Genomic DNA, 12,661 nt, shown 5'->3' with positions numbered 1-12,661 from the left:
GGCTGGGCCTGAGGCGTTCGGGTCCGGGGGCGCTGAGCAGAGCCGGTTACCCCCTGAGGGCCTCCGGGCACGGGGAAGCTGCGCTGCTGGTGTCCGGGCACGGAGGTGTGGTCTGTCAGACCCCAGACCGTCCCGATAAGAGCAGGGGTATCCGGGCACAGGGGTCCGGTCCAGTCCCGCTCCCCACTGTGGGGCTTGCGGTGTCCCGGGCTAGATCAGCGCTAGTCCCACCTTGTCAGCGTGCGAAGGGCCGGTCCTTGGTTCAGGTCACCCCGTGGTGGAGCTGTGGTGGTCCCTTAGGCTGAGCTTAAGGCCGGCTGCTCCTGGAGGGATACAGAGCAGGATCTGTGGCGACCAGGCCTAGGAGATGCTTTAATATCTGTTGTGCTGATGCCGTGTGCTTTCTCCCTTGCCTGCAGGACGCCTGACGCATGTGCTGAGCTCTCACTATGAACGCTATTGTTGCCCTCTGCCACTTCTGTGAGCTCCATGGCCCTCGCACCCTCTTTTGTACTGAGGTTCTACACTCGCCGCTCCCCCAGGGTGCGAGCAGCGGGGACATCTCTGGGCAGAATGAGCAGGCAGAAGAGGAAGAAGGTGGCATCCAGATGAGCAGCCGCATCCGCTCGCATAGCCCAGCGGAAGGTGCCAGTGCTGACTCCAGCAGCCCAGGGCCGAAGAAGTCAGACATGTGTGAGGTAAGTGTGAAGATCTACGTGTGGACATCAGTGTCCTTTGCCCTAACTCAAGGGCTCTTGGATTCTCTAATGCAAATTGAATTGCTTAAGAGAGGAGAAAAAGTCACCTGCACTTGTTTTGTATGTGACTGCTAGTGCCAGAAGATCTCCCAGTCCTCCTAAACTGTAATGGTCCATGACAACAGGATGAGGAACTGTTGTTGAGTGTATAGACCTTGACAAGATGTTGTCTTGAGGTCTCTTTAAGGCCTGTGATCTGTGATTCTCTTGTGGCTGAGAAATGCTTTCCTCATGCTTGAAGAACATGTATTTATTGGGGTCTGGTCTTTTATTAATAGTTGTTTTAAGAGCAGTATTGATTAGGAAACAGGAAAGAAAAGACGTAAGGAATTAAAAGAATGGAGAGAATTTATGTTCTCAGTTGTTTTTGTGCTGTGTCCTATTAGTGCTTGTTCTGAAGTATTCACTATTCAGTTGCCTTTAGGTTTTGGCCAGTTTTGTTAGATCAGTTGCTCTCAGAGCTGCTGTTAACTGAATTTTACTACTTGTAGAGCCAGCACCAAGTTCACAATCAAATTAAATAGTGGAAAATGAGCCTAAGAACAGAGGAAGTGTATCACAGAGGAGCTGCTGGGTTCAAATCATGACCCTGACTCCTACTTCTTGTCTTTAAGTATTTGTGTTCTTATCAGTAGGTGTAAGTAACATCTCCCTACGTTTTGAAGGGAATATGCAGAGGCCTTTGGAGGCCTCAGACAACTGCATGCTCATTTATGGCTGGATTTGCTTTTCTATCTTCAGGGTTGCCGCTCTCTTGCAGGAGGACATCCTGGATACGTCAGCCATGACAAGGAGACATCAATCAAGTACGTCAGTCACCAGCACCCAAACCACCCCCAGCTCTTCAGCATCGTGCGCCAGGCCTGTGTTCGCAGCCTGAGCTGTGAGGTAACTGTCTGGGAGGACAGGGAGAAAACCTGGTCATGGCTTTAGGTATCAGTGCTTTGCTGATCCTGGCTGCTCTCTGCAGCGTGAAACAAGGAGGGAATGCAGGTGGAAAGGCAGATATACAAGTCTGTCCATTCCGAGTCTAATAGTAGTTTTTAAGGTTGATCTTTGATAACTTTGAGGGTTTTTCCCTCTCACCTTGTGAGACTAAAAGTTTCCCTTTCTTGATTTTGCTTCTAAATGTTTATTGCTTTTCTTTGTAAGATAAACTGGTTTTATAAGAACATTGGAATCTGTTGTTTAGTGCCAAGGAATATTTGATCTTTGTAGACCATTAACATTCAACATCTCATAGAAGTGAAGGGAGAACCATACAGATTAGTGAGCATTTGTTTGTCAGGATCAGCAAAATCCCTTGTGGATTCTCAACAGTATTGTCATTGAATATAGCTGAATTCTTAAAATACAGTGAAATTGAAGCTTTTGCAGTTTTTGTAGGAGGTCTGTTTGAACCCATATTTTGGATAGCAGCCGAAAAAAGGCTTGTTTTATTCACCAGAATTAGGAAGCTTTGTGTAGTTTATTACCATTTCAGCTGTGTGATGTGCTTGACTGCTTTGGTGTATGTGTCCCTTCCCTTCAGGTCTGCCCAGGACGTGAAGGCCCTATATTTTTTGGAGATGAACAGCATGGTTTTGTGTTCAGCCACACGTTCTTTATCAAAGACAGCCTGGCTCGAGGCTTCCAGCGCTGGTACAGCATCATCACCATCATGATGGACCGCATTTACCTCATCAACTCCTGGCCTTTCTTGTTGGGAAAAATCAGAGGCATCATTGATGAGCTTCAGGGCAAAGCACTTAAGGTAGGTCAGTGCACAGAGTCTGTTTGACTCAACATTACAGTAGCTGATGTACAGCTGAGTCAAAAAGCTGATCCAGCCCCTTGCAGCTGGGATGGACTTTAAGGTTGACACAAGGGACAAGAGGACATCAAGGATGTAGGAGGGAAGGAACAGGGTGCCTCTGACATTTTAAACCAGTCAGAACACTTCTCACAGACCTAACTGCAAGAAAGTAGCTCTGTTAGAAATTTAAGTAACTAAAGCTGAGAACAACACTTTTGGAGCACTTAATGATAATTTTGGTCAATCTAAGAATAAGATGTCCCTTCCCTCTCTTTTCCCATAATTTACAGCGTATTTTAGATGATTGTTTGTGATACAACCCAACTTATTGGGGTTTTTTTTTGGCTCAGCTCTACATGAACATCTCTTTCAGTCTCTTAACACTGCCCTTCTTCCGTGGTGTAGGTGTTTGAAGCAGAGCAGTACGGGTGCCCTCAGCGTGCCCAGCGGATGAACACGGCCTTCACTCCCTTCCTGCACCAGCGGAACGGCAACGCAGCCCGGTCCTTAACGTCACTTACCAACGATGAAAACCTCTGGGCATGTTTGCATACATCCTTTGCTTGGTAATGCCACTTGTGTTTCTAGCTTCTACGCCTCCTTCATGAAGAGAACACTGGCATGTTCTGAAAGGGTGGAAATGTGATCTGAGTGTTTGGGTGTTGGTTTTTTTCTTGAGGTAGGAAGTTGGACTCTGCTAAGTAGTCTCTGAACTTGAAGGAGCTAAGCACAGGAAGACAGCAGCCTGCTGATGACTTTAGGACAAAAATAATCTTCTCGGTGCTGTAAAATAAGCATGGAATGGCTTGGGTTGAAGGGACCTTAAAGCTCCTCCAGCTCCAACCCCCTGCCACGGGCAGGGACACCTTCCACTAGAGCAGGTTGCTCCAAGCCCCTGTGTCCAAGCTGGCCTTGAACACTGCCAGGGATGGGGCAGCCACAGCTTCTCTGGGCACCCTGTGCCAGCGCCTCAGCACCCTCACAGGGAAGAACTTCTGCCTTATATCCAGCCTAAATCTTCCCTGTTTCAGTTTAAACCCATTCCCCCTTGTCCTGTCCCTACCGGCCCTTGTCCAGTGCCTCTCTCCAGGTTTCATGGAGCACCTTTGAGCACTCGAAGCTGCTCTTAAGATCTCCCCTTCAGGAGCCTTCTCTTCTCCAGGCTGCCCCAGCCCAGCTCCCTCAGCCTGGCTCCAGAGCAGAGCTGCTCCAGCCCTCGCAGCAGCTCCGTGGCCTCCTCTGGACTTGCTCCAGCAGCTCCATGTCCCTCTTGTGTTGGGGACCCTGGAGCTGGATGCTGTGCTCTTCACGGGGGTCTCACAAGAATAGAGATAGAGAATCCCCTCCCTTGACCTGCTGGTCACACTAGAGATAAAATAAACCTACTAATATGGCTGCTAATGGAAGCCATGTGTATTTAGACAGAAAGCCTTTGCAGAATAAAAGTAGGTATGGAAGAAAACAAGGGAAGATGCTCCTACCCACAGTGTGTTGTACTCGGGATTCACCCTCAAAGTACAGTGGTTATTCACCTGGAAGTGCCTGAGTGTTGTGATAGGTAATGTGGGAGGTGCAGCCCTTTGGCACAAGAGCATGTCTGTGGCAGTCCAGTTGCTCCAGTACCTGACTTCCTCATAAGACTTCCCTGGAAAGATGCCAGAGAGAGAGGGTTGCAACACTGACATGTGACTTGGGTGGGGGATAAGTGTGTTGCACAGAGCAATTGCAAAATGATAGTCTTTTTGGTGACTGTGTATGATAGTGGTTGTAAGATGCACTGATAGATACCACACTGAGGAGGCATAGAGATGTGTTGAAAGGCAATACAAATTGGTTAGTGGTTGGACAAGCTCATCACACCAAGTTTCTTGCTAGATTTTTGCAGGTCTAATGAGTGCTGCTTCTGTTCCTTCCAATGTTTGCAGGCTTTTGAAAGCTTGTGGTAGCCGACTTACAGAGAAGCTTCTGGAGGGAGCGCCAACAGAAGACACTCTGGTTCAGATGGAAAAGCTTGCAGGTGAGAGAGAGATCTTCAGAGCTGGAAGACCCTTTGGATGGTAAAACACCAAGTTCATTCTTCAGCATCATAAGCACAGCCATCTCTCATCAACTGTAGTGGTAGTCTCTGCAGTAGCTGATGTGCTCTCCATGTGGAGATGACAGACAGGAATGTGAAATCAAGGCCCTTGTCCTCGTAGGCTCTCTGCATGCCCACATGGTCTTGGTTACTTGAGCAGGAGTGTTGCATCATCATGATTATTGTTCTCTCTGGCTGGGTTGGCCTTTCCAATGAATCTTTACAACCAGAAGAAGTTAGAGTCACAACATATGGGCTTCTTGCTCCGTTTTCTACAACATTTCTAAAGGATCATGATTTTTTTCTTGCATTGAACTATTTTATTAATCCATTTAGACTGGAATCTCTAAAACCTGCCTCAAAGCTTTGGCCATGACCTTTCAAACAAGAATAGAGAACTGGTCAAAAGATGAGACATAGTGTTCTGTAGAGCTGAAAATTCCTTCCTGAAGCTTCAGTGCTTATCTTGTATCTGAATGCATAAACTTCGTTAAGACTTTGGGTGTGTCTGTGACGCCAGTACTTCCAGTTACTGTGTTCTGAACTCTTGTCTTCCCACATCCAGCCAAAATCAATTGGCTGCAGCACGTGTAGGCAGTTCCCATTGCTAGAGAGCAGCAATTCTTATGACCTCTCTGCCCTTCTTTTCCTAGATCTGAAGGAAGAGTCAGAAGGCTGGGATGGTTCTGAGGAAGAAGAGAAGCCTTCTTCCCAGCCTGATGTTGTGGAAGGGCAGGAGCTGTCTAAATGCCCACCTGAAACATCCCTGATGCCAGATTGCAACAGCTGGAACGTAGCACACAGAAGGTTGTCTGTCTTTCGCTCTCTCAGACACATGAGACAGGTAAGAGAAGAGCATGTTACTGATGCTGAATTCACCAGCAAATAACCTCCTTTCTCCTGATAATGTTCTTTAAAAGATACATTTATCTCCTGCACTCCTCACTTCTTTCCTAGTTCTGTGCTCGACATAGAGCCTGCACACTCATACACAGTGTTAAAATGCATCTCAGATCATGTGGGCCTCTAGTGATCAACAGTCATGTGGGATGGGATCATATGATTTCCATCAAATTCCGCACTCCTCTTCTTCCCAAAAGCAGTGACAAGTAATTTAACACAGAAGTCGTGCAGCATCCTCAAAGCCAGGTATTATTTGCTTAAAACAAAAGTGTTTCAGAGGGAAAAAAATCATTTACAGGCAAAGCAAATGGTTCTGTACAGATCAAGCTTTTCTCCAGTGCTTCCAGTTACCTGGCTGAGGGGGGAGGTTCAGTGCTTTTCACCCACAGTCTCTTTCACACTAGCTTGTTTTCTTGGACAAGTACCTGCTTTATGTCTTCAGCCTCCTTTGGTTCTACTGCCTCCCAGTTTAGACACTTGAAGCTGTTGAACTGCACCACTGTCTTGCAAGTGTGTGCCTTTGGAGAACACTGTTCCATCTTCTGTGCCTGGATCAGTTGTGTACATAACCCAGATCAGAGAAATGCCTGAAAGCTGTTACCATCTATCAGAAGTTGTTCAGTCCTGCCCCAGAACTCTTGATCTTGGTGCTCTGGGTTAGAGCTACTACTCTTGTGTACAAGACCTGCTAAATTCTTGTGTTTATTTCTGCTGTTCAGCCATGTTCTTACATGGCAGTCATGTTTTTAATGGACATTTCACTGATTTTCATAACCAATGCAGAATGGTTTGGGGTCATTTCCAGGTTCTGGGAGCATCAGCATTCCGCATGCTGGCTTGGCACGTTCTGATGGGGAACCAAGTCATCTGGAAAGCTCGAGATACGGATCTTGTCCAGTCTGCTTTTGATGTGCTACGGGTAAAACCTTTTTCCTCGTGTTTCCTGGCTGCATATTTTTACATGTATTTCCTTAGTAGTCCAGTCTTCATAATAACCTGTCTCTGACGTGTAATCTTGTTGGAGAATGTGTTTTAAATTACATGGGTTTGAAAACACAAAACCACCACCAACAAAGACCCACCAAACCAAGAAAACTCAACCTTTGGATGTCTTGGTTGTTCTCAGTAACTCCCAAGCTGAGTAGGATACTTCTGATCCCCCAAATTAGAAGCTTCCCCCAAGCAGTGCTCAAGTCTTTCTCCCTGGAAATCAGGAAGAAAACTGTACTATACTTGTTTAGTTCCAGTGTTTCTCCTCCTGACATGTTCCCTTCTTTCTCTAGACTATGCTGCCCGTTGGTTGTGTGAGGATCATCCCCTACAGTGACCAGTATGAAGAGGCGTATCGGTGTAACTTCTTAGGGCTTAGCCCACACGTCCAGATCCCATCCCACATCCTATCATCTGGTAAGAACCTGGTGCAGAACCCTCTCCTTTCCCTGTCATGTTAAAGGATACAAGATACTTATTTTGTTTATGAAGTATTTGCAGATAGTCTGACAATGCTGCATGAACTACAACCTGTACCACTTCATTTTGCTTTCCTCATATGCCTGCCTGATAAGGAGTGGAAAGGGGTGGTGCCTGCTTGAAGCACTGGTCATACATAGCCAACAGTGCTGGTTTCTGTTGAGGAAAGGTGAATGCTGGACCAAACACTGACAGAGCTGTGCTTTCTCCAAGCAGGGTGTGTAGGTGTAGTTTAGAACCTGGGCTGGTTCAGTTAATGTTCTTTTGGGTTCTTGTCACTCTAGAGTTTGCGGTGCTTGTGGAAGTTCGTGCTGCAACCAGGTCCAGCCTCTACCCAACTCTGTTTGATGAGGAGCAGTCCCTCAACAAGTATGAGTTTGTTGTCACCAGCGGTAGCCCTGTGGCAGCAGATCGAGGTGGGTGATTTGAAAGCAGAAAGAACCTGTATCACTGAGATTAAACACACATCTTGATCTTTAACTGCTTTTTATACTGTTCATGTTCTGGCCCTGATGGAAGTCTGAGTAGAAGCCAGGACAGAAAACAACTGGGTTGAATACTGAGATGAGGTTTACCACAGTCTGTTTAATTATAAAGGGTTTGTTTTAGCAGATCAGCATTTTGCTTATTAATTAATGGAAATTCTTGTGTAACCCCCAGTGAACACTTTCTATCCTGGAATACTCTGTGTTTATTTTGAGTAAGTCTGGCTTACAAGAACTATGACATTACTCATCTCCCACGTTCCACATGGCAGATGGCTAAATCCTTCCTGCTCTGTCCTCTGAAAATACAGGTGCAATGCAAAGCAGAGACTTACTCTCTGTGTAATATAGACTTACAGTATACTTTACTTACAGTATACTTATAGTATACTTACAGTATAATTACGGTAGTCTACTTCCCATCCAACCAGTGGCATGTCCAGAAGCTTCTGGACAAGAATAGTCACTGAGATGTCTTTTCTCCAGTAAAGCATCAGAGTTACTAGGCTGTGGACTGCTGGGGAAAAAACCTTCCTAGGGAATTCCAAAAGGTGGTCTGGGAGAGGAATGCCTTGGGGTGGTTGTTGCTTTGGGTTTCTACTAAGTATTCTGGAACTGCTCTTAAGAAGAGGAACATTAAATCAAGAATAAGCAGAGACTTCAAAACTGAGGGGTTACATTTTTATGTATATGTATGTATATTATACAAAGCATGAAGACTTTTCATAACCTTGCATTTTTTAATGAGCTTTTGATACAGGACTAGAAACCACAAAAATCTAAAGAACAGTTTAAAAGTGGGTCTGAAGAAAACAAAGACCCCTGAACCTGTGTGTGTGTCCCATTCCTTCACAGAATTCCATGTTGCTTCTTGGATCAGGTGTTTTTCTAGTGGGATGATCTTTAGCTTCTCTTCCATGGAAGTGAAATCAAGGCAGGCCACTGGGGGGTACATTTTCCACCTTATAGAATAGGCAGGTTTCTTCTGGGCTCAAGGAAGATTATTATCTGTGAACTAATCGAGCCAGTTCTATGTTGAAGTTGGCTGTGCTGTTACTAATAGTGTAGCTTTCTGCATACAGAGGAAGCTGTATTAATGCACCAGACAAAAGTACTGGTGAACAGTGAGTGTGGATTACTGCTCTTGAACAGAGTAAGAAGTGGGACAAATGTGTATCCTTGTCTGTAATTCCAGCAGGTATCCAGGCCATAGAATAATGGACTAGTCCCCGCTACCAATTACAAGTAAAGGTGTAAGTGGGTAACCTGTAGCTTGTGTGTTCTCTTTCTCACCCTTTTCCCCCTCTTTCTGATGCTGTAGTTGGCCCTACAATCTTGAACAAGATCGAAGCTGCCCTGACCAACCAGAACCTTTCTGTAGATGTTGTGGATCAGTGCCTTGTCTGCCTGAAGGAGGAGTGGATGAAGTGAGTATGACTCTATGACTGCATTGCTTTCAGAGAAGCAGCTTTGGCACTAATCCCACAATGCTTACAGCAGAGTACAGGACAAGCTTGTAGTCAGGTAACTTCTGCCGTAGTATTGACAATAGTTGGCTTTACTGTTGGGACCTAAGAATATCAGAGTTGTTCTAATCTAGTCATAGAGATCACAGACTGGTTTGGGTTGGAAGAGACCTTAAAGCTCCTCCAGTTCCAACCCCCTGCCACGGGCAGGGACACCTTCCACTAGAGCAGGTTGCTCCAAGCCCCTGTGTCCAAGCTGGCCTTGAACACTGCCAGGGATGGGGCAGCCACAGCTTCTCTGGGCACCCTGTGCCAGCACCTCAGCACCCTCACAGGGAAGAGCTTCTGCCTTCTATCCAATCTAAATCTCCCCTGTTTCAGTTTAAACCCATTCCCCCTTGTTCTGTTGCTACAGGCCCTTGTCAAAAGCCCCTTTCCAGCTTTCTTGTAGCCCCCTTTAGGTACTGGAAATACCTTAAAGAGTAGTCCTTACTCTTGTTTTGGCTTTCAGCAGTTCTTAACCTTTATGCTTCAGTTCACACATCTGTAGATTACCTACATGACAATACTTGTCTGCTTTATATACGTTACGAGGATTAAGTCTGCAAATCCATATATGCCTGTCCATGTGTGCTATATTCCAGTGCAGATAACATGCCAAAAAGCTGTCATGACTGTGCCTTGAGGCCCTACATTTTAAGGGTGCAAGTAGTTATAAAGGAAGGCCAGACAGTCATGTGGAATAATTCATGGAACGTTAAGATTCTGTGGATTTACCTGAAGGCCAGATTGGCATTAGATGTGTCTCCCAGGGAGATTCTCATTTGTCACAATGAATTGTTTTACCTTCCACTAGAATGAAGAAACAAACTAGAACTGTGCATATTACTACTGGAAATGAATAATCCCCCTTTTCTTGTACTCTTCTTCTCCCCTCCTCCTTCATTCAAAGCACGAGACGTTTCCATAGACTATTGTTTGAAGCTTTTATTAACACCCAGTCGCAGTGGGCACTGAGAGGAGCTGCACTTACTGCTCATTCCCTCTTTGATGTGTGCAAATCCATTGTAATAACAGGAGTTTCTTGTTCCCGTAGTAAAGTGAAGGTCCTCTTCAAATTCACTAAAGTGGACAGCAGACCCAAGGAGGATACCCAAAAACTGCTGAGCATCCTGGGAGCTGCTGAGGAGGACAACGTCAAGCTTCTCAAGTTCTGGATGACTGGCTTGAGCAAGACATACAAGTCCCACCTGATGTCAACAGTTCGCAGCCCTACATCCTCCGAGTCCAGGAACTAAAAGGTGCCCAACCTCACTTGCTGCCTTCAGATAACCGCAGGGACCCCGAGTTACCGCTGCTGAGCCTGCAGCATGTGCATCAGGTGGATAGTGCCACTTCATCACTGTTCTCCTGGTCCTCAGACTAACTTGAAGAGCCACTTGAGTTTTTTCTAATTGCTGTGAGACTGGACTAATACCGTGCTAATAAATAGTGCTGCTGTCTGTCCTAAACTCAGCTCTAAACCTAGACCTGCACACTCAAGACTTAAAGTGACACTCAAAGAATCGGTGTGAATTGATTCAAATCCCATCCTGCCTCACTTAAGCACTGTGGTGTGGCAGTAGAGCTCAGTTTTTTAGCTTTCATTGGCAAGACTTGGATACCTGTGACAACATCCAGATCTCCTGGGAATGGATATAGAGTTCATGTCTCCAAATCCCACATAGATCTCCTAAATGCCTGAGAGAACAAGAACCAAAACCAAGTGACACGTCACAGGGTATGGATCACGTGTAAATTATTTCAAACCACTTTATGCTCGGATTTACAAGAGACTCTTTCCTGCTGTAGCATAAGTCAGGATATCCCACTGGAGTCCTGTCACTCCACTTTATTTATTTATATCTTAACTTGGGACAGTTTCAGCATTTGCTTTGGAAACCTTGTTGGGGAGGGAGAATTGTAATATAAGGAGTCTCAAAAAGCAGCCTGCTTGCCTCTCTAGAGGGTCAAACACTCGCCTTGTTTTGCCTGCAGTTGCAAAACTTCCAGGTAATGAAGATTACCTCGCCAGGATCCGGTTGCTGATGGTTTTCTATCTCCAGAAAGAGTTTTCTAGCTTCCTAGTGAAGTTGAGCAGAAAAGATCCAACCTGTAGGTGCTCCCTTATCTAACTCTATAGTAGCCATTTTTGCTTAATAGTTCATGGAAACATTGGTGCATTTTTTAATGACCTGAACCAGATTTTTCCTTATCTGTATTGTAAGGAATTACTGTTTCTGTTGTGAAGTCCTTGTTGTTTTTTTTTGTTTCCTCTGGATCATTGTTGGGAAAACTTGACGTTACCACAGACATTTTTACCAAGCTAAAGGCAGGTTTTACCCAGGTGACCTTCTACACTCATTCAAAGAAGACTCGAGCTCAGAGGCTATGTTCCAACTTGTCGTGAGTTCTGGTCTTATACATATAAAATATGCAGGTTGATTTTCTGTGTCTGGAACATCTGTAAAATGGAGACAGGCATTAAATCTCACTAAGAGCTATTTTTGTAAAATGGACAAAGCCTGGGTTTGTGTTCATTTTCAATGTGTGTATGTGTTGAAGCAGTTGACCCACAAGGTAATTCCTGTGTCTTAGCCTAGATCTGATTTAATAGGCCTTTTCCTCTTGTATTAGTTTCTAATACACCTGGAGCAAGAGATGCTCAGGTAGATTAACTAGAACTGCTGGACTGGACACAAAACAACCGCAGGATGTTCAAACATGCACAATTCTAGTTTGTTTCTTCATTGTAGTGGAAGGTAAAACATGCTTGGGAAAAGGCATTACTCTGTTTTACTTCAAAACCAAAGCACTTGTTTAATGTCAGGGTTTGGAAAGAAGCTGGCATTTCCCCATTGTTAGTAAGGAAACAGGAGAGGAAGCTTTGAGTAATACATGCATCTTGCTTCCTAGGTGCTAGTCACGAGGGGAGAACAAAGCCCACTGGCAGTGGGGTGAAAGGAACAGGAGTCATTAAAAAGCACAGACAAATCAGTATCCAGTGCTAGGTTGGTGCTTGCTCTTCTAGCAATCTTTTATGAGAGCTGCTTTTTGCACTTTCAAGTGCAATTCTTTCTGCTCCAATCCAGACCTGCATAACACGACAGGTGAGACATTTCTTGGCATTGTTTGATTGCTGAACTGTTTAATCTTTTAAAGAACAGCTCTCCCAAGCAACCCAACATTAAAACCTAAGTCTCCATCAGACCTGCAGTTGGTGCATAAGCACCGTGTGTTTCTGAACAGAGCAGCAAAGAGGTGGGCACAAGGTCAAGGCTGAGGTTTCATCATCATCTTCCTCGTGCTGGTGTTAATGGTGAGTCGTATGCAGTGTGGCTTGGTCTCTGTCCTGATCTGTGCCATGGACAACCAGACTCTGGATAAAAACGCATCAGTTTTGAGCCAGGGCAAGGAACCCACTAACCTAATGCTTATAAAATGCCCACAGAACAGAACGGGGAGAGCTGCTAAGTCTGTGAACACACAAAGCAGATGTTCTTGCCTGCCAGAACAGATCTATACATGGGATTACCAAATAACTGCAGAGGCAAGTTCCTGCAGCTCCAGATTATCCCGCGGGCGCTCCTTTTGCCGTCAGCGAGAGCTGGAATGTGCACAACTTAATTAACCAAAAAGCATGTCTGCAGCCATCTTTCACCACCCTC

At 45.4% G+C, this 12,661-nt stretch overlaps 1 protein-coding gene across 1 annotated transcript; it reads left to right on the top strand.

Moving 5' to 3' along the window:
• The first annotated feature begins 422 nt into the window (after window positions 1–422).
• On the top strand, window positions 423–10,715 carry FLCN (folliculin). The gene is made up of 11 exons (XM_010010761.1): window positions 423–698; window positions 1,500–1,646; window positions 2,290–2,511; window positions 2,959–3,119; window positions 4,479–4,570; window positions 5,284–5,474; window positions 6,339–6,452; window positions 6,817–6,940; window positions 7,288–7,419; window positions 8,810–8,915; window positions 10,051–10,715. Exons 1-11 carry the CDS (start codon window positions 450–452, stop codon window positions 10,250–10,252), a joined length of 1,740 nt encoding a protein of 579 aa, XP_010009063.1. The 5' UTR covers window positions 423–449; the 3' UTR covers window positions 10,253–10,715.
• Window positions 10,716–12,661: the final 1,946 nt, after the last annotated feature.

The sequence above is a fragment of the Nestor notabilis genome, unplaced genomic scaffold (assembly GCF_000696875.1).
Source record: "Nestor notabilis isolate BGI_N333 unplaced genomic scaffold, ASM69687v1 scaffold11533, whole genome shotgun sequence".
In the NCBI taxonomy this organism is placed as follows: Eukaryota; Metazoa; Chordata; class Aves; order Psittaciformes; family Psittacidae; genus Nestor; species Nestor notabilis.
Note: the sequence above shows the minus strand (reverse complement) of the source record. Positions and strands in the feature narration are given on the sequence as shown.

What these genes read in the sequence shown, in the direction of transcription:
- FLCN (XM_010010761.1), top strand. Translation starts at nt 450, where the DNA reads ATGAACGCTATTGTTGCCCTCTGCCACTTCTGTGAGCTCCATGGCCCT. An exon ending in TTGCATACATCCTTTGCTTG is followed by an intron (nt 3,120 to 4,478) that starts GTAATGCCACTT and finishes CAATGTTTGCAG; the next exon opens with GCTTTTGAAAGCTTGTGGTA. An exon ending in CTGCTTTTGATGTGCTACGG is followed by an intron (nt 6,453 to 6,816) that starts GTAAAACCTTTT and finishes TTCTTTCTCTAG; the next exon opens with ACTATGCTGCCCGTTGGTTG.